The 27,010-nt window shown below is 48.6% G+C and overlaps 1 protein-coding gene across 2 annotated transcripts in view; it reads left to right on the top strand.

Moving 5' to 3' along the window:
* Positions 1 to 16,303: 16,303 nt before the first annotated feature.
* The window catches only part of SSH2 (slingshot protein phosphatase 2), a 99,514-nt gene continuing 88,807 nt past the window's right edge, over positions 16,304 to 27,010 (top strand). Inside the window, exon 1 of one of the 2 annotated variants that reach the window (XM_015422069.1) lies at positions 16,304 to 16,567. In XM_015422069.1, coding sequence (XP_015277555.1) covers positions 16,416 to 16,567 — 152 coding nt within the window. In that variant the 5' untranslated portion in view covers positions 16,304 to 16,415. The remainder of the gene's footprint in view (positions 16,568 to 27,010) is intronic. The other variant, XM_015422070.1, reaches the window with a different exon arrangement.

Raw genomic sequence — 27,010 nt, 5'->3', positions numbered from 1 at the left:
AAGAGGAATGTTTCTCCCTCTCCCCAAAGACTAGAGCTCGAGCACATCCAATGAAGCTGATGGGCAGTAGGTTCAGGAGAGACAAAAGGAAAGACTGCTTTGCACAGAGAGTGATTAAAATGTGGATTTCACTGCCAGAGGATGGCATGATGGCCACAGGAATATACAGCTTTAAAAGGGGGATTAGATGGATTCATGGAGGAGAGGTCTATCGGTGGCTACTAGCCATGGTGTTTGAGGGGAACCTCCACATTCAGAGGCACTAAACCTCTGAGTCCCAGAGCCAGTAGGCAACATCAGGGGAAGGCCTCAGCCTCTATGGCCCTGCTGTTGGCCGCCCAGAGGAACTGGTTGGCCACCGTGTGAGGCAGGATGCTGGACTCGATGGACCACTGGTCTGATCCAGCAGGGCTCTTCTTATGTTAACTGTGAGGTGCTTTTACTCATCTAGAGACTCTCCAATGGGCACACATGGCTTTCAGTTGAATCTGGTTGTAGCCCCTTGGCTGGGAGCAGAAACGGGGACTTGGGTTCGCTGCTGTTTCTCGCACTTTCTCCAGTAGTTGATAAAAACGTTTCTGACATGCGCTTTGATGTGCTTACATCCGCCCTGTGACCAGGCAAGCCAGCCTTTTCCCTAGGTTTAACGCGAGGCTGAGACGAGACTGGCTAACCCGAGTTTGACTCTGCTGGACTTCCCAGCTCACCCTCGAGTCTCAACCCTTACCCTCCCAAGTCACCTTCCATTCTCACTGGAGGGCAAAAGAGTCATAGGGCTGTTTTCCTTATCCGTTTGAGGCCTGGAAGGGAATCCAGGTTTGGGTTTCAGGGATTTCCCTCCTGCAGGGTTGGGGAAGATGCGGGGGGGGGGGGCTGAGTCAAATACCTTCCCAGTTTCAGAGACGGGGTGGTGGTCAGGCAGGGGCAAGACAGGCACAAGGCACAAGGCTTGTTTGCACGGTATTTTATGGTTTCATTGTTTTAAATTGTCTTTTTAATGGTATTAAGATTGCTGTAAACTGCCCTGAGCCCACCCACGGGGAGGGCAGTATATAAATCATAAGAACATAAGAGAAGCCAATGTTGGGTCAGACCAATGGTCCATCCAGTCCAACACTCTGTGTCACACAGTGGCCAAAAATACCATGTGCCACCAGGAGGTCCAGCAGTGGGGCCAGAAGTCCAGAAGCCCTCCCACTGTTGCTCCCCCCAAGCACCAAGAACACAGAGCATCCCTTGCCCCAGACTGAGAGTTCCTATCTATACCTTGTGGCTAATAGCCACTGATGGATGTCTGCTCCATATGCTTATCTAATTCCCTCTTGAAACCGTCCATGCTTGTAGCCGCCACCACCTCTCTCGGTTTCCTATTAATTAGCCAGTTTTTGATCCACAAGAGGACTTATCCTTTCATCCCGTGACTATTGAGCTTACTTAGGAGCCTTTGATGAGGAACTTTATCAAAAACTTTCCCTCTAGCAGCTCTATCTCCTTCTCCTCAGAGTTCAACTGGATCAGCTCTGCTTCTGGCAAATAAATAAATACTGCTTCTGGCAAATAAATAAATAAATACCTTGGTCAGGCAAGTTGGCCGGCTGTTTTAAGACTCATTAGCATGGCATCTTGACCTTTAGAGCCCTACATCGCTTGGGACTGGGGTATCTGAAGGACCCTCTTCTCCCACACATTCCTGCCCAGGAGCTAAGATCACAGGAGAGGCCCTCTTGACTGTCTCACCAATCAAAGAAACACATCTGGTGGGTACAAGAGTTGAGGGCCTTTTCCGTGGCAGCCCCGTGGTTATAAAACAACCTCTCTAGGGAGGTGCACTTGGCTCCTTCACTCTCTGTCTTTGGAAGGCAGCTGAAAACGGTTTTATTCATGGCAGCTTTTGGTTAGTTCTTCTGCCTACCAGCAGGTTTAAATGATTATTTTTAACTAGTGAGTTTTATGTATTTTCTGTTTTTATTACATTATAAATTGTTGTTGTTGTTGTTGTTGTTATAATAATAATATTTTATTACAATGTATTACAATTTAGACTGTAAGCTGTCTTGAATTCTTATAAGGTAGAAAGGTGGCTATTTTAAATAAAAAAAATAGATCTTCATAAACAGAAAGCAGTCTTCTGGGCCTTATTCAAACATGGGAATGGGACATTCATTAGCAAGGGTTTTGATTTGATCATGCCCGGAGACATGCCGTTTGCTGCACAGTGGCCGTAACTTGATTTTCAATTAGAGATCCGGAAACTCAGCAGGGGAATTGCTCTAATTCTGATTCAGCTCTTTAACTTTTTGCAAGGGGCTGTACAGATGACCTTCCACCTGGCAAAACGGCTGTCTTCTGACAGCTAAAGCTGGATTTAGCCGTTCTCATTCAGGCCGTTCCCAGACAGATGATTCCAGGGGTGCCATTTCAGGTTTCAGTAGTAGAGACAAAGAGTTTCAGTATGTGGGATGGAATCATTCTCCCAAGCAGCTTACTGTTAATTCAGTTATAGGCCTAGTGTGTTTGATTTCTGACTCTTTCTGAAAATGTGTAGAATTGACTTAAGTGGGACTTTAAAAAAAACATGTTGGTGGGCCAGTTCAATACTACTAAATACGAATCTGACTTTTAAATCAAACATACTCCCTTTAAAAAAAAAAACAACACCCAATGATTAGGGAACAAAAAGCCCAGTTCTTTAAAAACCCCAAATTTTGTCTGCAAAAGGAAGGGGGGCGATGCAGATCGAAGCGACATCCAATTACAGCTTTGCTGTGTGTGATCATCCAGTAATTCACATTTTCGTGTGACTTTTGTTGTGTGCTTGTCAAAAGGATCTGCATTTCTAAGAGTCTTGAGCCGCACAGGTTTTAACCAAAGCCAGAATTTGCCCCGAGGCCCTTGATCCCTTTCAAGTAACATTTTGCTGCCCCTGACATGAAACAGAGGAGGGGCCCAGCCCACCTGTTGTCTGGCGGCCCCCTCATTTAACAGAACAGTGCTGAGAGAGCGGCCTTAACTTCCAAGGGAAGCGATGCTGGAACACACGTCCGCCAGGTGGGTCTTTCTTCCTCACCCCACTAGGTAGGCTCCTGCGTGGTAAAGGGAGGATACTCTGTCTAGGTAATTTACTTAAAAACACATAAGCTCGCCTTTCTCATAGATGATAGCTGGGACCCAAGGCAGGTGCTAGCCATAGAATCTGTACAAAATAACATAATTCTAAAAACCGAATTAAATCAACCGGCAGAGGAAAACCTTAAACGATTCAACAGATTGCTGTCTTGAGGCACCCCGGAGGACAATTATCCTGAGGCGCTGCCAAAGGCAGCTCTTCAAGAGTTCTGTTTTACAAGCCCTCCGAAGCGGCAGGAGAGACCCAGATGTCCTCATTTCCTCTGGGAGGCTGTTCCATCACGTGGTGCCAACCCCAGAAAAAGACAGCGCAATAAAGGCCTCCAACAGTAAGTACTGGCTCTTGGAATTGGACTTGAAAACCAATAGGTTAGCCAATGGGAAAATGGCAAGGTAGACATAGAATGACCCCACCCCCCATTGCCCACCCTTTTAGAAGAGAGGCCGTCTTGTTTTGCACTAATTGCAGTTTCTGAATCCTCTTCAAGTCCAGCTCCACAGAGAGCGCATTACAACACTCAAGCCTCGAGGCTCCTGTTGCATGGATTTCAATTTCAGTTTTTTTTCTCTCTTGGCCTCTTTACTACGATGGTCAGACGCTGGCCTAGGGCAGAGACAGCAGCATCCATTGGCTCATTTAATGATAATTTAATAATATATGTATGACTTGAAGATATGGAGCTGCGGTGGCTCAAGTGGTTAAGACGCTGAACTGCAGGCTGTGGAAGGGCAGTAGTTCAGCGGTTCAAGACCCGGGTGCCGCAAGACAGGGTGAGCTCCCCTCTCTAGTTCCAGCTCCTGCCAACCTAGCAGTTCGAAAGCAAGAAATTGCAAGTAGATAAATAGGGACCACTTCAGTGGGAAGGGAACAGCGTTCCGTGTGCCTTGGTGTTTAGTCATGCCGGCCACATGACCACAGAAACGCCTTCGGACAGCGCTGGCTCTTCGGCTTTGAAACGGAGATGAGCACCGCAACCCTAGAGTCGGACTCGACTGGCTTTCGAGCAAGGGAACCTTTACCTTTACCTTTTTATGACTTGAAAGTCCTCAAAGGCATTCTGTTCTGTGGAGATTTCTTATACATCATAGGGGCTCAACCACAGTGCTAAAAGCAAGTTTGACCTTGGCTCCAGTTTAGGCCCCCAAGCTGCGAAATAGGAATGCTAATAGTCTTTTAGGCAGTGTTCCCTATAAGCTGAGTTAGTGTGAGCTAGCTCACAGTTTTTTAGCCTCTGATTCATACGTTTTTGTCTTAGCTCAGGAAAGATGTCGCCAGAGGCAAACTAATTTATGCAGTAGCTAAATGACCTGCTCACAACTTCAATGCCAGTAGCTCGCAAAGTAGAATTTTAGCTCACAGGACTCCATAGCTTAGAGGGAGCATTGGTTGTAGGTTCTGTTTAGATTTCAGATTTTTCTGCAAACCTGGACTTTGTTCAGGGTTGCAGAGAAATCCCTCCTTCTGTCCCTAGCTCAGTTTTGCAGATCTGTTGATCTATATCAGGGGTCCCCAATGTTGTGCCAGTGGGTGCCCTGATGCCCGCCGAGACCTTTTCCGTGCTCGCCAGGTGTGTTTAGGAAGTGGGTCGGGTCGGGTAGAGATTTTGCCCCACAAGGCTTTTGATAGAAGAGGAGGAGGAAGAGGAAGAAGAGATTGTATTTATACCCTGCCCTTCTCTCAGAGTCTCAGAGCGGCTTACTATCTCCTTCCCTTCCTCTTCCCACAACAGACATCTTCTGAGGTAAGTGGGGCTGAGAGAGCTCTGAGAGAACTGTTCTTTAGAGAACAGCTCTGAGGGAACTGTGAGTGAGCGAAGGTCACCCAGCAGGCTGCATGTGGAGGAGTGGAGAATCAAACCCAGTTCTCTAGAGTCCACTACTCTTAGCCACTACACCACACTGGCTGTCTGTTGGGGATTTGATTGGCTGTGCAGGTATGAGAGATGTTGCTTGGCCACCACAGCACAAGGATCAGCTCTGTGTTACTAAAGTTAAGCTGCAGTAATCATTTCGTGGCTGGCTCCGCCTCCTGAGGCAGCCATTTTGTTCCTGCCCCCACCATGCCATGGCAGAATTCAAAATGTGCCCACAGGGTCGAAAATATTGCCACAAATTTTGTTAGTCTTTAAGGTGCTGCTGGACTCCTGCTCTTTTGTATGACCCAGTTCGGAATTAGATGTATGATTTCATGAGGTTTTTTTTCAGAGTGCTTCTAGGACTTCTCATTTTTTTCCTAATGAAAAAATGGATAAGTACTTAGCATTTTTTTTCTGGATTTTTGTTTTCCAGACCTTTACTTTTTGTGTTCCTTGATGAAAAGATTAATTTTCATAGTCTACAGGGATGTCAGTATAGGTTCCCCACCTGCTTTGGAAGTGGCCACTATTTATGCTTCATGCCACGTTGCTGGGGTTCTGCCCTGCTTTAAAACATCATCCATGTGATAGCTTCGGGGTCTCGATACTTCAATACTAAATTGTTTATAGAATTCTGCAGGGGGGCATTGCTTCTGGGAGGTTTTCTCGTTTTTTAAAAGAACAGGAGTCCAATGGCACTTAATTTTGGTGCTACCAACTAACGTCTGCGATTATCGTTTTATGATGTTTTCATTACCACTAGTATTTTTTCTGTGATTTAAAAAAAACCCCAATCTCTGTGCTCTTTAGATATTATTGAAAATATTTATTTTAGAATTAGCACTTTACAGTGGCTTTGTAGAGACCTCGCTGTTTCCTCTTTGCATGGTTTTTTTCTGTGATTAAAAAAAACAACCCATCTCTGTGCTCTTTAGATATTATTGAAAATATTTATTTTAGAATTAGCACTTTACAGTTGCTTTGTAGAGACCTTGCTGTTTCCTCTTTGCATGGTTTGTCAGAAGTATATCACATGTTATAGCATGATTAACAAGGTTCCAAAATATCTTTGTATTTTGTGAAAATATTCAGTGTGCTGTCCTCCAGTGAGGTTGATAACTGCTGGGCAGTAGGCAGTGTTCCCTCTAAGCTGAGTTAGTGTGAGCTAGCTCACAGTTTTTTAGCCTCCAGCTCACAGATTTTTGTCTCAGCCCAGGAAGGAGGGCTCCAGAGCAAACTAATGTATGCAGCAGCCATATCGCTCGCTCACAACTTTAATACCAGTGGCTCACAAAGTGGAATTTTTGCTCACAACACTCCACAGCTTAGAGGGAGCATTGGCAGTAGGCCTACTGGGTTTTGGTTCAGCTTTGTACGCTGCCTATTCTAGGTTAGGGCAGCATCTTTCAAGTTTTATCTGTATCTAGAATTTATGGGTTCTTGCCTTCCTGTTTCAGTTTACTGCTATATCTTTTTGGAGCACCTAGCTTTATGCCTTTTTCCAATGCCCATCATGCTTCCCGTAATTCCCCCCACCCCCATGAAGATGAAACTTATATAAACTTTATGTTGAAAAGCATCCCAGTTAGTATATATAGGAACCCCACAGTTGGAGGAGCTAAAAATATTATCTAATTTCCTGTTTGTTGTGCGCAATAGCTGATCTTTTAGGAGATGGTGTAGATTGCACTCTAGGTCTATGTTGTTGGATGCCCTTGTTTCCTGTTTGTTGTGCTCAATAGCGGATCTTTTATGACTGGGGTGTCAAACATGTGGCCCGGGGGCCGGATGAGACCCCCGGTGGGCTTCCATCTGGCCCCCAGTGGAACTGGCCATCTTCTGCTTCCAGCTCTGCTGCCGCTGCTGCTGCATCATAGCTTGCTTCGCCAGACTCTCTTAATCACTCAGCCGTTTCATGTTTTAACCTGGGTCCTAGACTCAGAACTCTGAGCATGAGATTTCTGGGGTGAATGTCGATAAATCAAAAGTAGCTTACAGAGCTGATGTTTTAAGCATGTTCTTATTTTAAGTTAAAAAAATATATTTGTGTTTGTGTCCTTTATAAAGTTTATATCTCCACTACCTGGCGTTACATTTTATGACAGACACGGCCCGGCCCAACAAAGTCTCATTTATGTCATATCCAGCCCTCATAAGAAATGAGTTCGACACCCTGTTTTATGAGATGATGGAGATTGCACTCTAGTTCTGTGTTGTTGGATTCCCTTGTGCCTAGAGCACGTTCTACCCAGGCATCTTCTGACTGGGTAAAGTTCCCAGTTGAAGCCTAGTATTTGTCCAAAGTCCTGGAAAGGCCAGCACGAAACCTTACTTACCAGTAACACTTAAGGAGGGCAGGGTAATGATGGTGGGTGGAGTTTCACCCTCTCTCAGTGCACAATACCGTCTTCCTCCTCCTTCGCTGCTGCTGCCCTCTCCCCTCATTCTCTTCCCTCTGTCCTCTTGCCAGCTTCCCCTTTCCTCTTCTCCCCTTGCACAGGATTTTACGTTTCCTCGCTTCCTTGTTTCCAAGTGCCAGGATCACCACTGTCCTCTTTGGGAGGGAGAAAGTAAAAGCGTTCTTCCTTCAACTCAGCGTCCACATTAGTGGTTGTAAACACACAAACCCAGCAATTCCAAGTTACTTGTAAGCTTAGGTGAGGATAGAGTCACCTGTGGTTAGCCCCCCCCCCCCCAGGATCTTCTGACGAAGGAAGGGCAGGCAGACCTCAATGACTTAATAAGTCTCTTCTATTGTTGTTGTTGTTGTTGTTATTTTTGCCCCATCCCGACTTGTGCCAGGCTCTGGGCGATTTACAATATGGCGTTAAGCCTTAGATACAATATAAAAACATCAGATATCATAAAATAAATGACATTAAACCAATCTAAAAACCAATTCAATGAAAGATGGCATCAGTAGCGACTGGGGTTTTTTTTTGGGGGGGGGATGGGTGCCAGCCATGTTGAAAAACCATCTCTGTCCCTAACCGAAAGCCCGGCGGAACATCTCTACATTGCAGGCCCTGCGGAATTGCATGAGGTCCTGCAGGACTCTGACTGTAGTAGGCAGAGAGTTCCACCAGGTTGGGGCCAGGACCGAAAAGGCTCTGGCCCTGGTCAGGGACAGCCGGACCTCTTTGGGGCTAGGGATCATCAGTAAGTTATTATCTGTGGACAGGGGTCATTTCGTAGGAAAAGAGGTGCAGGAGCTCATTAGCATAACGTATTTGCATATGCCACCCCCCCTGGCATCACCGGAAGTGTGTCAGAAGGCAACACCCACCGCTCAGGCTCCACTGGACTGTTTTGGATTGCCAGCTATTGGGGGGGGGAACGTGCAGATCTGTCCTCGCAGAGGAGGGAGAGCTTGCACCTGAATAAAACTTGGTCTTAAAGGTGCCACTGGACTGTTTTGGAACGTGGGGGGCTGGGGGAGGCTTCAATTTACCTGGATGCTTCTTGCTCTGACTGAGGGCAGCTGGGAGCAGGGGGTGGGGCTTGTTGCATGTGCCCGCCCCCTGGGCTCTTTACTGCCGGAGCTCTGCTCCTGTGCGCTCCTGCAGGAAATGACCCCTATCTGCGGAGCACAATGCTCTTCTGGGGACATAGTGCAGGAGACGGTCCTGTAGATACGTTGGTCCCAGACCACTCAAGGCCTTGAAGGTTAATACCAAAACCTTGAACTTGACTCGGTATTCCACTGGAAGCCAGTGCAGCTGGCGCAGCACCGGTTGAATATGTGCCGTCCGTGATGTTCCCGTCAGGACTCGCGTTGCTGCCTTCTGGATCAGCTGGAGCTTCCGGGTCAACCTCAAGGGTAGGCCAGCATAGAGTGAGTTACGGTAGTCTAATCTGGAGGTGACCGTTGCATGGATTACTGTGGCTAGGTCAGAGCACAACAGGAAAGGAGCCAATTGCCGTACCTGGCGAAGATGGAAGAACGTCAGTTTGGCAATATGCATGACTTGGGCCTCCACAGTTAAGGAGGTATCCAAAGTCACGCCCAGACTCCTGACGGACGGTGCAGTGTTGCTCAAAGCAGTGTTGCTCAAAAAAGTGTTGGACCTATATAGTAGATTCAGGATTATACAATCCTTAAAGGATGATGCAATCCTTACAGGTGCCTGCAACTAGTCATATAATATTCTTTTAACTTACAGAATATTTCATTGGGAACATTTGGCTATACAATCTCAGGAGAATATATAGTTGACCAGAGAGAAGTACTACTGGACATGTGATTACACTGGAGGTTTCATTTGTATTTTTGCCCAGTGGTTTAACTTTGGAACAATTGTTTTCTGGTCTTTATTTCATATTTTGTATATGTTTGATTGTATATATTTTTACATATTAGCCAATATGTTCTATTTGCATTAGACCTCTGAGGAAGGCCTGTGAAGGCCGAAACGCGTTAGGTCTATTTCATCAGTCTTTGTATTTTTATATTTGTATATGGGGTATGAATGGGCCCTTATTTGTTATTTTAATTTGTGTTTAATAAATACATGTATATTTTTGTATGTTTCATAATTAGATTTTTAGAGTTGGCCCTCTTCTATTCTTGACTAACCTTTTTAGGTTCTGAATTCTAGGTTTTAGGTTCAGCTTTTTCCCCTTTTCCCTTTTTTGTCCTTTTGAACCTTTTGTTCCACCTGGACCAGATCTGGCTGCATAACTTAAGTCCTGTGTCCTGTGTTTGGGGGCTTGATGACACATACCCCATCCCAGCTTTCCTTTTCTCCAGCTCTGACCTTACAACTGGGCTCCAATTCATAGACAGAGCAGTCCTGATGGCTGGAATATCAATGTAACTTCTAGGGAGGAGGGTATTTCTTCACACCAGTATTGCAAATGCAATAAGGAATTTTTTCAGTCTTTCCTAAAAAGATTTTAAGGTGGTGTTTGCCTCCCCCCCCAACTCCTTCTATACATAAAGAGGTGCAGGAGCTCATTAGCATAACTCATTAGCATAACTTATTTGTGTATGCCACACCCCCTGACATCCCCGGAAGTGTGTCAGAAAGCAACACCCACCGCTCAGGCTCCACTGGACTGTTTTGGATTGCTAACTATTGGGGGGGGGGGGAACGTGCAGATCTGTCCTCGCAGAGGAGGGAGAGCTTGTACCTGAATAAAACTTGGTCTTAAAGGTGCCACTGGACTGTTTTGGACCGGGGGGCCGGGGGGAGCTCTGCAACTTACCTGGCTGCTTCTTGCTCTGACTGAGGGCTGCTGGGAACAGGGGGTGGGGCTTGTTGCATGTGCCCACCCCCTTGGGCTCTTTACTGCCGGAGCTCCGCTCCTGTGCGCTCCTGCAGGAAATGACCCCTGCATAGAACTGACATACTTATTCAGCAGTCTACTAAGGGCTCTGAGGTCCCTCTGGATCTTCACAGGGACTTCTCTCTGCTCAGAGGGTCACTGCAGACAACCTGGGGAGAAAGTGGTTTGATGTAGTGGTTAGGAGCGCGGACTCTAATCTGAGAAAACCGGGTTTGATTCCCCACTCCTCCACTTGCAGCTGCTGGATGACCTTGGGTCAAGAACCACAAGGGTAAGAAAGAAGTCTAATAAAGTGCCAATATTAAAAACCTAGTTAAAACTTACAAAAACACATGTATTTATTATTTGTGAGCTTGGGTCAGTCATAAGTTCTCTCAGTGCTGTTCTCTCAACAGCAGGTCTCGAAAGAGCTCTCTCAGCCCCACCTATCTCACAGGTGAGGAGGGGAAGAGAAAGGAGATTGTAAGCCGCTCTGAGACTCCGAGTGAAGGGGAGGGTAAACCCAATCTCTTCTTCCTCTAAAGATCTAAATAAACATGCTAACAGTTGTTTGCTTGATCCTCTTTGGCAAGTCATAAGCACCTCTGGTACCTGTAGGTTTTTCTAAATTGGGATATAGCTGCTGACCCCCTCTGAGCTATCAGTGTTAAGATAACTTACACAGGTGGGCTAGAAGCCTGCTTGTCTGGCTGAAGTAGGTGCCCCTGGATTTGCCTGTGCAATGGTGGAGCTTTTTGGTGCCACCTTTGAAATGGGTAGGAGTTGCGGTGGCTCAAGTGGTTAAGACGCTGAACTGCAGGCTGTGGAAGGCCGGTAGTTCAGCAGTTCGAGACCCGAGTGTGCCGCATGACGGAGTGAGCTCCCGTCTCTAGTTCCAGCTCCTGCCAACCTAGGAGTTCGAAAGCAAGAAATTGCAAGTAGATAAATAGGTACCACTATTTATACCCCGCCCTCCCCGCGAATGGGCTCAGGGCGGCTGGCCACATGACCACGGAAATGTCTTCGGACAGCGCTGGCTCTTCAGCTTTGAAACGGAGATGAGCACCGCAACCCTAGCGTCGGATTCGACTGGCTTTCGAGCAAGGGAACCTTTACCTTTTTACCTTGAAATGGGTATCTTGTAGCATTAGCCCATCACAAGCCAGTGGCGTTAGTGCTTTCCCCCAAAGGCTGTCAAACTGCTTTAGTGTTGTTTAACGGACATGTCCTTGGAACGCTTCCTTTTTGCCTCAGGCCACGATTTTTAAAAACCTGGTTTAAAAGCAAACACATGCATTCTTTCGGCCTCTCCGTGCTTCCCCCCCCAACTGTGCCACAAAGCTGTTCTTCTGGTTGTTAAAAAAAAAAAGTCTGTGGGTTGGGGGGAGACATCTGGTGTTCACTTTGTAATCAATTAAGAGGCATGCCTGGAGTAAGCCAAAGTCACCTAGCTGGGCATTGCCCCAGATAAAACAGTAGTCCGATGGCACCTTGATGACTAACAACATTTATTTCCCTGTGAGCTTTTGAGAGTCACAGTCCACTAGCAATGTTCCCTCTAAGCTGTGGAGCCTTGGTGAGCAAAAATTCTACTTTGTGAGCCACTGGCATTAAAGTTGTGAGCGAGCGATTTGGCTATTGCATAAATTAGTTTGCTCTGGAGCCATCTTTCCTGAGCTAAGAGAAAAATGTGTGAGCCAGAGGCTAAGAAATTGTGAGCTAGCTCACACTAACTCAGCTTAGAGGGAACACTGTCCACTAGTCTGACAAAAGTGGGCTTTGTAACTCTCAAAAACTCACGTGGAAAGAGGTATAGTTAGTCTTTAAAGTGCCACTGGGCGATTGTTTTATTTTGCTATGATGTACTAACACAGCTACCCTTCTCCAGTTGTCCCACAGGCTCCTGTAAGGAGGGTGTAACCCTCCTCTTGTTGGCTCTCCCCTTCCCCACAGCAGAAGACGCTGTTCTTTATCATGGCTGTCCCATTTAACTATCTCACGCCTTCGATCCTTCTCCTTTTCCTCCATGCATTTGTCCAGTTTTTAAAAAGCCACCTGAGCTGGAAGTCATCACTGCATTTTAATACAATCAGCCCCACTGGTAAATTATGCATCTAGCCTTCACTTTCAATGTTTGTCCCCCCTGCCATTAAAGTTGATAATGGGCTTTTACCTATCCCCTGCTGGTGTCATTCTGGTTTTCTTCGTGTGCTTCCTAACTACGTCAGGTGGGTACTGTAATTCCAGAAATGTTGTAGATCCTCCTACAAGATAGGCCCAAATAAAACAACAACAGAATACCACTGGCGGTCACATACAAGCTCTCGGCTCAAACCGGTTCAACGTGTCATTAACAACTTACAGTCTATGCTGGACAATGATATTTGTCTTTCACAGGTGTTGGGAGGCAAACCTTTTCTTGCACATAGCCAGCCTCCTAATCTTAAACAATTTCTCACACTTCCTGACATGGACAGGGACTCTGGGGCCAAGGCCTGCAACAGACCAAGATGCCAGATCTGTTCCCATATTCACTCTGTCTCTGACAGCATAGTCCCCAGACCAAACTTGTTCATCTTCCAACCTAATATGCTATCGAATGTTGGCAGCACCCTTTCACTCTCTACATTGGATAAATAGGTCAGTCCCTACACAAAAGAATTTGAATCCGATATAAAAAACGTGGAAGTAGTGACAGACTTCACGTTCCTGGGATCCCAGATCACCGCAGACTGTGACAGCAGCCATGAAATTAAAAGACGCCTGCTCCTTGGGCGGAAAGCGATGGAGGAAAGTAGAGACATCACCCTGCCAACGAAAGTCCGCATGGTCAATGCAATGGTATTCCCAGTAGTCATGTATGGCTGCAAGAGTTGGACTATAAGGAAGGCTGAGCGCCTTTTAAACTATGGTGCTGGAGAAGACTCTTGAGAGTCCCTTGGACTGCAAGAAGATCAAATCAGTCAATCCTAAAAGAAATCAACCCTGACTGTTCCCTGGAAGGCCAGATAATGAAACTGAAGCTCAAATACTTTGGCCACCCAATGAGAAGGGAGCACTCACTGAAGAAGACCCTGATGCTGGGAAAGATCGAAGGTCAAAGAAGACGGGGACGGCAAAGGATGAGATGGTTAGACAGTGTCATAGATGCAACGAACATGAAGTTGAGCCAACTTCAGAGGACGGCGGAAGACAGGAGGGCCTGGCGGGAGCTGGTCCATGGGGTCGCGAAGTCAGACTCGACTGTGCGACTGAACAACAAATAAAAAACCCACTGTTCCACTGTATCGGAGGACGTACGCTTGCACACAAAAGCTTATACCATAAATAAAACTTTGGTGGTCTTAAAGGTGCCACTGGACTCAAACTTTATAAAAACCCTCCACAACACTCAAAAAACAGTGGGGGGACATTTTACTTTCCCAGGTCATTCTGTTGCCGACCTAAGAGTGTGGCAGTCCTCAAATGGAAAAGCTTCAAGGGGAGATTACAACCTGGGATTGTTGAATTTGAGTTCATTCACAAAATCAGAACAATGCCCTCCCAACCGGGGCTGAATAGGGACACAGGATTTTTGCCTCACTACAGATGCTAATTTTCTCTCTCCAAGCATTTCCCCATTGCTCTAATCGAGCTAATTATTATGTGCATTGTGCCTTTGCATCCTTTCTTTGCAACATCCCTCCCACCTTCTGACTGGGGTATAAGGACTCAGAAACCTCCCTTTGACTTGTATCTGACGAGGGAGTTTTGACTGTTGAAAGCTGATATGTCCCCAAAAGCCTCTTTGATCTCTAAGGTTGCTATTGGCTTTGGTTCTAGCTGTTCTACTGTAGACCAATGCAGCTACCCTTTGGGGAAAAAACAACCACCCCGAATCTACTTTTCCTCGAAGTGGTGTAGACAGAGAAACCCTGCCAAAACTGGCGAAGAAGGACAAGACCACTTCTCCTTCACCCTTAAGGAGCAATGAGAAGTCAGTAGCCGTCCAGGAAGACAAGCTGCCCAGAAGTCCAGGTGTGCATCCCTTATGTTCTGCACTAATCAATCTGGTGTTGTTGTGGTGGTGACCATTGTTTCCTTAGTATGCACAAATCCTGAAGTACTTGGAGTGCTGTCTCAGTACAGCTCTGCTCGTAAGACTGGCCACCTACTGAATCTTGCCAAGGAGAGAGAAAAGAGGTGCTTTTGAAGGGAGAGGACCAATGCTCCCTCTAAGCCATGGAGTCTTGTGAGCAAAAATTCTACCTTGTGAGCTACTGGCATTAAAGTTATGAGCGAGCAATTTGGCTGCTGCACCAATTAGTTTGCTCTTCAGCCATCCTTCCTGAGTTAAGACAAAAACGTGTGAGCCGGAGGCTAAAAAACTGTGAGCTAGCTCACACGAACTCAGCTTAGAGGGAACACCGGAGAGGACTGCAGGAAGAGATTCTGCTTTTACCCTATTAACTGCCCCCCCCAGCCTTTAATAAGAGGAAGTGGATTCCAGCTTCGACCAGTCCTCGCTTTAAAAATTCCCAGCCACGAAATAGCTGGCTGATGCTGTGCGGGGGGCCCCCCCCCCATTTGCTGTTCTGGTTGTCACATGCAAGTAGTTTGATAACAGGGCCTTTCTGATCTCCTGGATAAGATCAAGGGTCCCCCTTAGCAGAGCATCAGGCTTCACACAGCAGCCAAACAGCTGCCCTGGAGAGCCCAGCAAATGGGGCATGGAGGCCAAGGCCTTTGCCTCTTGTTGTCCCTTCTGCATTACCTCTCCTCAAATCTGGCCCCAGATCTGGCTTGTGGTATCACACTGTGCTCTTTCACAGGTTGACAGCGTCTTTGAGGTGGCATGCCTAGTGCTGGCTAGGGAGTCCTGGCACCGGCCGGTGAGAGCCAGGTTGCTACTCGACAAGGGAAGGCATGCATGAGAGGGGTGCCTCTCTGAGCTTAAGCAGAGCATAAAGGCAACCTCTGTAAAAGCAACCATTACCCAGTGAGGAGGGTTTACCTGTTAAGCAGGGAGAGCTACTCCCCACCAGTGATCCCTCTAAGCTGTGGAGTCTCGTGAGCAAAAATTCTACTTTGTGAGCTACGGGCATTACAACCGTGAGCAAGCCATTTGGCTACTGTGCAAATTAGTTTGCCTTGGAGCCGTCCTTCCTGAGCTATGACAACAAAGTGTGAGCCGGAGGCTAAAAAACTGTGAGCGAGCTCACACTAACTCGTCTTAGAGGGAACACTGCTCCCCACTAAGGATGCATAGAACAGAACAACCCCCCCACCAGTGTTCCCTCTAAGCTGAGTTAGTGTGAGCTAGCTCACAGTGTTTTAGCCTCCTGCTCACACATTTTTGTCTTAGCTCAGGAAGGACGGCTCCAGAGCAAACTAATTTATGCAGTAGCCAAATCGCCTGCTCACAACTTTAATACCAGTAGCTCACAAAGTAGAATTTTTGCACACAAGACTCCACAGCTTAGAGGGAACATTGCCCCCCCCCCCACACACACACAGTTCATCGAGGTTCTTGTTTTAAATAGGGGGGGGCATAGAAGACAGGAAGCTTTTTGGCTGTGCTGAGCCTAACACCTTGGCTCCCTCGGCGCTTCTTGCCCTGCAACTCCTGGGGGGTGCGAAGAGTTGCCACCCTCCAGGTGGGGCCCGGCGATCTGGAATGACAACCGGTCTCCAAACTCCAGGGAGCAGTTCCCTTGGAGTCGCTTCAGAGGGCAGAGCCTCGAGGTGAAACCTCCGGCCAAGTTTCCCGCGCCACCGGCCCACTACCACCAGGAATCTCCCGGGCTGGAGTTGGTAACCCCAGCGCCAGTCCCCGCTGCTCGGAGAAGCGGCGCGTTTGCGAAGGACCTCGGCACAGGCGCGAGCCAGGGGGGGCGGCGCGGGAGGGCGGCCGGCTGGCTGCCGAGGGCGGGCCCAGTCGGGTCCCCGCCCTCGCGACTTCTCGTGGCCGGAGGAAGGCGGGCGCGGGGGGGGGGGCTCGGAGCAGGACCCCCCCTTGGCTGGGCCGGGCGAGTTGAGGCGCGCTCGCTCTTGCGCACAAAGGCACGGCCGGCCGGCCGGGGGAGCTGCTGGTGCCGTTGCTCCCGCTGGGCCGGCGCTGTCCACGTTGGCCCCGGGCGCCTTGGCCATGCGGCGCGCTCTCCGCCCGGGCCCCGCCGGCCCCTCATGACCCTGAGCGGGCTCCTCCGCAGGCAGGAAGGCGGGGGCGGCCGCCGGACCCTCGCTCCCCACGCCGCCGCCGGCCGCCGCCGCCGCCCCAAGATGATCCCCTACTTCTCCGCCGACGCCGTCATCTCGCAGAACGCCATCAACCAGCTGTAAGTAGTAGTAGCCGCCCCGGGAAGCCGCCCCGGTGCCGGCACTTTCCCGGCCGTGCGCACGTCGGTCGAAGCGAAGCGCCTTTGCGCAAAGAAGGGTCTCTGGCGTCCCCCCTTCCCCCGGCGCCTGCGTGCTCTGTAGCCGAGCCCTCCCCCTCCTTCCCCGGCAGGTGCGCGCCCGAGCGGAGCCCCTAAGAGAAAACTCTTTCCTTCTCCGAGACTTCCCTTGGAACTCCTGTTGCCGCGCAGCCCGATCCTGGGCGTAGGGAGCGCTTCCTTATCGGGCCTGACTCTCGAGCAACGTTCCCTTTAAGCTGTGGAGTCTCCTGAGCAAAAATTCTACTTTGTGAGCTCCTGGCATTAAAGTTGTGAGTGAGCCATTTGGCTCCTGCATTAATTAGTTTGCTCCGGAGCCCTCCTTCCTGAGCTGAGACAAAAATGTATGAGCTGGAGGCTAAAAAAACCTGTGAGCTGGCTCACTCTAACTCAGCTTAGAGGGAACACTGCTCTCCAGTCAGCGTGTGTTGCGCTACAGCCGTCGTGTGCCTGCCAGCCAAGTGCCCCTAACAGCATTCCCGTTCCGCCCGGGAGACTCTCTTGCATCCATCGCCTCCCTCCGTGCTGCTTTCTCCACTGTCTGAAGCCAGATTGTGAATTGTGGTGGTGGTGGTGGTGTGTGTGTGTGTGGATTGCCTGACTCTTTTGCTTCGTAAACTCTGCAAAGTAGCCGGTGCCTTGAGCGAAGTCCCATAACAATCTTTTCATCGGGTTTGCCTTGTGAATAACTTGCCCTGGCGGGGTCTGTGGCCAGGATGGGGTTCTAATGTGCTGGAATCCTCACCGAACTAGGGGCGCATTAAGCGTGTGTTATGTGTGTGTCATGTGCTCCACCTTTTCCAGTGTCTGCCTTGTTCTGATCAAAGGCATTGTGGTTTTCCTGTTCTGTCACACCCGTAGAGGCGCCCTCCCTGGAATCGGAAACAGATCCTCTCCCTGTTTGCCAGGATCTCCCTACAGAGGTTCTTTTCCCACAAATCAGGCAGTATAACCCCTGCATTTGGGGGGGAGGGGGCTGGCGCTGCCACTATCAGATATCAGACCAAAATAGCTACACAAGACGTAGGAGTCAGCAAACCAGCTTTTACTGTTGCGGGCTTTGCAAAGCCTGTAGACCACTGGAGGTAGACAGCCTAGGTGGGCAGTACCTTTATATGAAGCTTCCCCCGTCCTTGCGGCTGTGCCAGTGAAGTTTGGAACCAGCTAGTGTCCCAAACGCAGAGTGTGAGCATCCAGGTCTAAACAAGCCCTGTGTTACTTGATAGCTCGCATGTGGTATTCTGGGCACCAGCTGTTCCAAAGCAGAAGATGTTTTCTCCCTGGTTCTTAGGAGACTCTTGAGACTCAAGGCGCTGGGGCAAGTTCCTGGTGACGACGGGAACAACCTTCAAACAGAATGAAGCCTCTGTGGAGTACGGGAAAAGCGGCTGTAGCCTCTCAGACTGTACTGGGCACAACAGGAGCTGGGAAACTTTCCTTTCCGCCCTGCCAGTGAGGAGTTAAGAATGCTAAGATTTTATTTAAGTCAGGGTTCCCGATAATCCAGAAATGGCAACAGCCGGCCCCCTTGGCTCGCCGCCCTCTGCAGAATGGCAGGCTCTGCCCTGACTTTGCTACTTTTCATGAACCGTCCTTTGTTGTGGTGCGTCAGAGACAGACATCTTAATTTGCCCGCTGTTAACAGTAGATATCTGTGTTTGCTTTTGGTGTTGCAGGTGGTGTGGGTGGTGGTGTATGTGCTGGGAGCCCTGCCCTAGGGTGGCTGAAGCCACTCTAAGACTCGGCAAGCTGCTACGAAAACAACTTGTCGTCATTTTGCAAGCAATAGCGAAGACCCTCTTCAGATGCTGGGGAAATCGTAAGGCCCTGCCTTATATCTGCTCACTTATACGAAGGGTAGCAGTTCAACAGCTGCTGCCGTTCCCATACTGAGGAATAGTTTCTGTCATTAATTCCTGCCAGTCACGTGGATCATGCCGATGAAACCCAGACTGGTCAGTCTAGGACCTGACCTTTAGATTTGTCGTCGTCCCCCGTCAAATCACAGGTGACCCCGTAGGGTTTGCAAGGCAAAAAACAATCAGAGGTGGTTTGCCTTTGCCTTCCTCTGCATAGCAACCTTAGTATTCCTTGGTGGTCTCCCGTCCAAATACTGACTAGGGCCGACCCTGCTAAGGTTTCAGGGTCTGACAAGATCAAGCTAGGCTGGGCCATCCAAGTCAGGGCTGAGATTCATTTTGTTGCTGTTGTTGTTCAGTCGCACAGTTGAGTCCAACTCTTCGCGACCCCATGGACCAGCTCCCGCCAGGCCCTCCTGTCTTCCGCCGTCCTCTGACGTTGGCTCAATTTCATGTTCGTTGCATCTCTGACACTGTCTAACCATCTCATCCTTTGCCGTCCCCGTCTTCTTTGACCTTCAGTCTTTCCCAGCATCAGGGTCTTACCCAGTGAGTGCTCCCTTCTCATTGGGTGGCCAAAGTATTTGAGCTTCAGTTTCAGTCTCTGGCCTTCCAGAGAACAACCAGGGTTGATTTCTTTTAGGATTGACTGATTTGATCTTCTTGCAGTTCAAGGGACTCTCAAGAGTCTTCTCCAGCACCATAGTTCAAAAGAATCTATTCTTCGGCGCTCGGCCTTCCTTATAGTCCAACTCTCGCAGCCATACATGACTACTGGGAATACCATTGCTTGGACCATGAGGACTTTTGTTGGCAGGGTGATGTCTCTACTTTTTATCATGCTGTTGAGATTCATTAGGATAACCACATACCCCGTGGGTGAGGAGTGTACCCTTTAGTGTTACCTCTGCAGCAATGTTCCCTCTAAGCTGTGGAGCCTTGTGAGCAAAAATTCTACTCTGTGAGCGACTGGTGTAAAAGTTGTGAGCGAGCGATTTGACTGCTGCATACATTAGCTTGCTCTGGAGCCCTCCTTCCTGAGCTAAGACAAAAATGTGTGGGCCAGAAGCTAAAAGGCTGTGAGCTAGCTCACACTAACTCAGCTTAGAGGGAACAATGCTCTGCAGTGCTGCCTGCTGGATCAGAGAACCTCAAAAGTAGTGCCGTGTCTGTGTAAGGGATCAGGCGTGCTGCCTCATCTAGCCCTAACCCAGGGAACCCCCCCCCCCCTTCTCTTATGTCCTTTAAGTTGGCTTGGTCTTCGTTCAGACAGAACAGCAAATGGTTGTATGAATGAACCTTGGGAAATCCTTGGGACCATGCAGTGCCTTCCCCCCCATCACATGTGGCAAGGTAACTTTATTATTTCTGGGCAGGCTGTAACTTGCAGTTGCATCCCAACTGGCAAAATAGAGTTTACACTTTTGTAAGCTAGAGTTGTTCCCAGGGCAAGTGCAAACCACAGTTTAGCATCCAGTGCCAAACTATGCTTTGCTGAAAACCCAGAAGTACTTTATTCTATTCTACTTACTACAGTATTAGCCTGCCTTTCTCAGTGAGGCTGAAGGCAGGTTCCAAAATATAAGCAATAATTCAATCAGACAGCATAAGACAAATAATAACGCAGTAGGACTGGGATTACAGAAATTAAGAACCAATAAAAGACAGAGAATGGACTAAGGCAAAACATGCCATAAACAATGCAGAGGCTGGGTTTCAAAGGAAGTACAGTAAAAGCAAGGCGTTTCACACAATAAACATTGTAGTAGACTATAATCCTATGCCCTTATAAAAGCACCCTCCTGGACTCTTCCATTATACTGCAGTTCTGATCCCTTTAGAAAAATGTCCTCCCAAACATTTCTGTTTTGTACATTTGTTTCACAAAGTGGGAGGCGCATGGAGAATGCACGTGTGTGGTGAATTTTTTTTGCTGCACTAGAATTTTCAGAAAATTTGAAATATATGTAATACTTATACCTAGACTTATTTTACTGGTGTAGCAACATAAAATGCATCATCTATAATATAAATTGTACCATGTGGCATATTTATGAAATTTAGAAGTATAGCTGCCTTAGTTTTCTAAGACCAAAATTGCAAATATATTTAAAAACATAAGAACAACATAAGAGAAGCCATGTTGGATCAGGCCAGTGGCCCATCCAGTTCAGCACTCTGTGTCACACAGTGGCCAGAACCCAGGTGCCATCAGGAGGCCCACCAGTGGGGCCAAAACTCCAGAAGCCCTCCCACTGTTGCCCCCCAAGCACTCAGAATACAGAGCACCACTGCCCCAGACACAGTGTTTTATTTGTACCTTGTGGCTAATAGCCACTGATGCACCTCTGCTCCTATTGAAACTGTCTGTGCTGGTAGCCGCCATCGCTTCCTGTGGCAGTGTTCCACATGATAATGACCCTTTGGGTGAAGAAGTCCTTTCTTTTACCTGTTCGAAGCCTACTGCTCATTAATTTTATCGGATGCCCAGGAGTTCTTGTATTGTGAGAAAGGGAGAAAAGTATTTTTTTCCTCTACCTTCTCTATCCCATGTATAATTTTGTAAACTTCTATCATGCCACCCCTCAATTGTTGTTTCTCCAAGCTAGAGAGCCCTAACCTCTTTAATCTTTCTTCATAGGGAATTTGTTCCATCCCCTTAATCCTTTTAATTGCCCTTTTCTGCATCTTTTCCAAAGCTATAATACTTTTTTTGAGGTGCAGCGACCAGAACTGTACCCAGTATTCCAAATGAAGGCCGCACCATAGTTTTATACAGGGGTATTATTGTACTGTACTAACTGCGGTGGCTCAAGTGGTTAAGATGCTGAACTGCAGGCTGTGGAAGGTCAGTAGTTCAGCAGTTCAAGACCTGGGTGCCGCATGATGGAGTGAGCTCCCATCTCTAGTTCCAGCTCCGGCCAACCTTGAAAGCAAGAAATTGCAAGTAGATAAGTAGGTACCACTTCGGTGGGAAGGTAACAGCGTTCCGTGCGCCTTGGTGTTTAGTCATGCCGGCCACATGACCACGGAAACGTATTCGGGCAGCACTGGCTCTTCGGCTTTGAAACGGAGATGAGCACCGCAACCCTAGAGTTGGATTCGACTGGCTTTCGAGCAAGGGAACCTTTACCTTTACTTTACTAACATTATGATACAGTCTCTAGTACGAGAGACAGCGAAAGAGAGCTGCAAAATCCTGCACCCAGTTCTATTTTAGCATATATGTCTCGTCGCCATCTGAGAGAGAAAAATACAGTTTGAAAACAGAAAGCACATTTGCAGTAAAGAAGCGGTGTGTTCTGCGGACCAAAAGAGGCTCACCCCGTCAACATAGGATATATTTTGATAATTGAGTTGTACATCGTTAACACTGCACTGTTAAATAGTGTGTTATCATTTGTTATCAGATGGTGGACAAAATTAGTTACATTTAATAAAGATATGTTTGAACATGCAGTCTGTTGTATATGTCTGCAGTATACACAGGAATTATCGTTATCTAGTAATATTTTGCCGCAGAACCATTTTATTTATTTCATTTATTGGAACATTGATATCCCACCTTTCCTCTCGGTTCAAGGCGACTGACACGAATCCTTAAAATCTCCCCAGCTAAAACCAAAAATAAAATAGCAAACTCCAAATTCCTCCCTCCTCATTTTACTCCTTCCACAAGCGAAAATGTTTCAACGGAGTGTCCCCCCCCCCCCAGCCCAGAGCTTTTGAGAATGCCCTGTTTTTTCCTTTAAATAAATTGGGGGAAAGAACCTTGGCCCTCCATTCCTGGATTTGCAGTGGTGGCTGTAAACTTAATTCTGGTGGTCAGCAAGGAAGCCCTCTACTCTGTCGCAGGGGCAGCAAAACATTGAACAGCCTCCAGTGATGGAACATGACCAAGTACACCTTTCCCACAATTAATGCCAGTCTGCATCTTGAGCGGGAGAGTAGCACGGGGGGGGGGATTGCTTTGTTGTGTGCATAGGTGCATCTCTCTCCCCACCCTTATTTCTCTGTTAAAAATCCTCCTGCAAGACAGGAGGAGGGTTCTGGCTTTGCCTCTGCAGAGCAGGGAGCAAAAGAAACCAAAACCACACCAGTTAGAGGAAGCAGTGGTTGGATACCAAGCCCGGCCAAGTTTTGTGGACCTCTTCTAGCGCAGCGGTTCCCAACTTTTCTGGTGTGGTGACCAATGCTCCCTCTAAGCTGTGGAGTCTTGTGAGCAAAAATTCTACTTTGTGAGCTACTGGCATTAAAGTTGTGAGCGAGCGACTTGGCTGCTGCATAAATTAGTTTGCTCTGGAGCCATCCTTCCTGAGCTGAGACAAAAACCTGTGAGCCGGAGGCTAAAAAACTGTGAGCGAGCTCACACTAACTCAGCTTAGAGGGAACACTGGCTGGTGACCCACAAGTCCAAATTGACTTGATATGGTGACCCATCCAGAGCTGCCTCAAGGTTTTTCCGGTGCCCTAGGCAAACTGTGACCTTGCCACCCATCCAGTTCAGCATTCCACATTCGACAATGGCTAACCAGATCCTTTAAGAAAACAACAAACATGGCACGAAGGAAGCGGCATTCCGATAAACACAGCCTTTCGTATGGAGGTTACATTCTAGCCTTTGGCCACCTTCCCCTTCTCCATAAGTCCCTCTAATTCCTCCTAAGTTTCTAAGAAACTCACTCTAGTAACCATCGGGACACGTTTTGCTTGATCAACATGTATATATACGCAGTGAAGAAAAAAAATACCAGCTAACATATGACATGGAAGAGATTGTTTCCAGGGGCAGGTCTTGGTTTCCAAGATACAGAAGAGAGCAACGGAAAAGGCAGGGGGTGGGCATTAGGGAGGGCTAGCTCGTGACCCACTTTCGGGGGCTTCGCGACCCACTTTTGGGTCGCGACCCACCGTTTGGGAAACACCGTTTTAAGCAGACAGCGGGACGTGGATCATGTTAGTAAAGTGGACTGTTAGCAAGTGAGCTTGCAGATGAAAAAACGTAGGCCATTGTGCTTATAGCAGGCTAGCTGTGGGTAAGCGCCAAAGCTGAAAGCGGGAGGGGAAGGGGGCCGAGGGAACAAACCACTGAGTGTTCCTGGTTTCGTGACCTTTGCCGGGTCCTGATAGCAAGAGGCGCAGAGTGAGCGAATCCTGTTTGTTCCGAGGGGGGGGGGGGGGGGACCTGCCTTTCCCCTTCTGGGACTGGAAGATAACTTCAGTTACCGGAGGAACTTTCTGTCGTTGCATCCTCCACACCATTTCTGTAAACAAGAGATTAGCAGTGGAAGGCGGCCGTCGCTGTTTTTTTCACAGGAGATCTTTGCCCGTTGGCGTCTGGCCGGGGCTCTCTCACCGCGGGACGGATGGAAGAGCACCACGGCAGGAAAGAGCTTTTCTGGTTCTGTCACGTTACTCGTCGTGGTCGGACATTCCCCCAAATCCGTGAGCGTTCCTACAATGGGCGGTTTTTAAATTGTGGTGAAGATCTGGGGGGGAAGGATGGCCGTGTTCTAAAATGCATTCTGGAAAATCACAGAAGTGTCAGCGGTTGCAGGTTTCGCTCCAAAGCAGCTTGCAAAATGCAGCCACAGGGTGTTGGTTTTTTTGAAAAAAGGTCACACACTTTATTCGCATGTGGCCGTGAAGCCGAAGAGACCCGATCAGATCACTACAAGCACTCCTAGAATGCATCCCAGAATCCATTGCGGGACACAGCTTCCTCTGCAGACGAGAACGGGTTTCTCAGTGGGCAGAAAGTGTGAAAGCCACTGCTGTTGAGGCCAGGCATAAATCATGTCTAATCTTCTGATATGTTTTTTGTTAACCCCCAAAGATGGTTAAAGCGTAGGCATTTATTTCAGTGAATGTTTATATCCTGCTGTATCTTCTTAGATTCAAGGCAGCAAAAAGTGGCTCACAAAAAACCAGTATTACAATCTGCAGGGCCCCCACCACCACCACCACTGACCTTGCAGTCTGACAGCCAACCAGAAGGGGGGAGAGACATGCGAGCTAGAGTGGGTAGCTGAGGTCAAAGGCCCTGGCCAACACCACCGCCAGCTTGCCTGCTGATCAGCTTGTCAGTCCGCATGTGGCTCTTGGTCCTGATCTGGCCAAGGCGCACTGGATTCAGCCCGATAGCTTCTGGTTGTGCCTGGTAGGACTTGGCTTTGGGACTGATGGAAGGCAGTGACTGGCCAGGATAAGGGTTCCTGGGCAGGGGAGCCAAGCTGGGTGGCGGAGAAGCTGGGCTTAAAGAGAGCCAGTTTGGTGTAGTGGTGAAGTGCGTGAACTCTAATCTGGGAGAACCAGGTTTGATTCCCCACTCCTCCACTTGCACCTGCTGGATGACCTTGGGCAAGCTGTAGTTCTGATAAGAGCTGTTCTTGAAAAAGAGCCGTTTCTGTCAGAGCTCTCTCAGCCCCACCCACCTCACAGGGTGTCTGTTGTGGGGAGGGGAAGGGAAGAGTTTGTAAGCCGCTCTGAGACTCCTTTGGGTAGTGAAGGGCGGGGTATAAATCCAATCTCTTCTTCTCTTCTCTTATTATATGACGTTGCCCGCCCTGAGCCCGCTTGCGGGACGGGCGGGCTATAAATACAAATAATAAACAAACAAACAAGAACCAAAGCTCCCTCCATCCGATACAACGACTCTGACGAAGAGAGCGTTGACTCTCAAAAGCATATACCTCGAAAATCTTCTTGGGTCTCCATTCTCCGGGGTTTGTGTGGCTCAAAAGCTTGGTGTAGGCACTGCGGGGCAGGCCCAGAACAGCCTGCTGCAATTGCTAGCAGCTCTCCCAACAGCCAGATGGGGTGGGAGCTCTGCTTCCCGAGTTTCCAGGGACGTAACCTGGGACCTGCTGCATGTCTGACGCTAACCTATGGAATCATCTCCGGGCAACAGCCTTGTAAATCAGCACCACGTGGGGGAGTGGGCACAGCGGGCATATCTCCCCCCGCCCTTGGAAAGAGCATGCAAATGGATGACAACAAGGGCAAATCCAGGTGCTTTGGAGACATAGAAACAGGAATGCTCTTCCTCTTCTTCTTAAAGGGTCGCCCAGTGAGGCCATGGGGGAAGGCGAGAGGAGGAGGCTGAGACTGGGGAAGAGGCGAGGAAGGGAAGGGGGGAGAAGGACCTGGGGTGGCCGGGGTCAGGCGGGACAAAGGGGTCTGGCCAGCAGACTCAGCCAGGGTGATGGAAATCCAAGGCGGGTGGATCTTTGTCCCGAGCTGTAAATTCAAAGACTTCATTGCATTGCAGTGGCTGCCTCATGGAGGGGGCTTCAGTGTCCCATCCCCCCCCCCCCCCGCGCGCTTGCCCCACACCCTTTTGCCCGTCCTTCCCGGCTGGAGCACTTTCCTCATGGGGTTTTCGGGGGGGGGGGGTTGTGCAAAAGGTAGCATATAGCATCTTTTACCCTCTTCATTGATAATGAAGAAAGCCGGCCGGAAGCAAGTCAGTCCCTTTGAAATGTGGTGTCGGAGGGGAGTTTTGTGGCTGCGGTGGACCACCGAAAGACAAATCAATGGGTTCTAGATCAATTCAAGCCTGAACTCTCTCTAGAGGAGTAGTGGTCGCCTCGGGATTGGATTAGCCTGGGGAACTCCTGCAAGATAATGACTCAACTCTACCCCACCTTCTGGAGTAGATATAGATTACCTGCCTACCATTTTCTTCTCACCTTGACACAGAGAGTACTCCGTCTTTCTGTGTTATGCCTCTGAGGATACCCGTCACAGTTACTGGCAAAACATCAGGTTCTACAATGCCAAGACCACGGCCACACATCCCGGAAAATCTACAGCAACCCTTGAGTCCACTGCCACTTTTAAGACCAACAAAGTTTAATTCTGGGTATAAGCTTTCGTGTGCGTGATCAGGTTGGTCACTGCTGTGGCCGGTTTCAAATCTCTCTGCTCCAAACTTCCGTTCGGCACCTTACCTTTCGCAGCCCTTGTATAAGATGAATGCTTAGCAAACTCGGCCTAGCCAGAAACCTCCCGTCGGCTGAGATCCCTTTTAGCCTGCCGCCTGGGCTTCCTCTTCACCACCCTGTGGGTCTGTTTGTAGTGTTGCCTCTGAAGCATGTCGGCCTCAGTTTTTCTGTCCATGAATTGGCCCCCTGAATGTGGCCCTCCTTGTCCAAAATGTACGTTGGCAGGACCACGCCAGGTGGTAGAGTCCAAAAGAGAGAATGCAGCCTGAAATCCCTGCCCCTTGCAGCTCTTCCCATTGTAGATTCTATAGGGTCATTTTGTAGAAAAAGAGGTGCAGGAGCTCATTAGCATAACTTATTTGCATATGCCACACACCCCTGGTAGCACCGGAAGTGTGTCAGAAGGCAACACCCACCGCTCAGGATCCACTGGACTGTTTTGGATTACTAGCTATGGGGGGAATGTGCAGATCTGTCCTCGCAGAGGAGGGAGAGCTTGTACCGGAATAAAACTTGGTCTTAAAGGTGCCACTGGACTGTTT

The sequence above is a fragment of the Gekko japonicus genome, unplaced genomic scaffold (genome assembly GCF_001447785.1).
Source record: "Gekko japonicus isolate JY-2015 unplaced genomic scaffold, Gekko_japonicus_V1.1 scaffold182, whole genome shotgun sequence".
Lineage (NCBI taxonomy): Eukaryota > Metazoa > Chordata > Lepidosauria > Squamata > Gekkonidae > Gekko > Gekko japonicus.
Note: the sequence above shows the minus strand (reverse complement) of the source record. Positions and strands in the feature narration are given on the sequence as shown.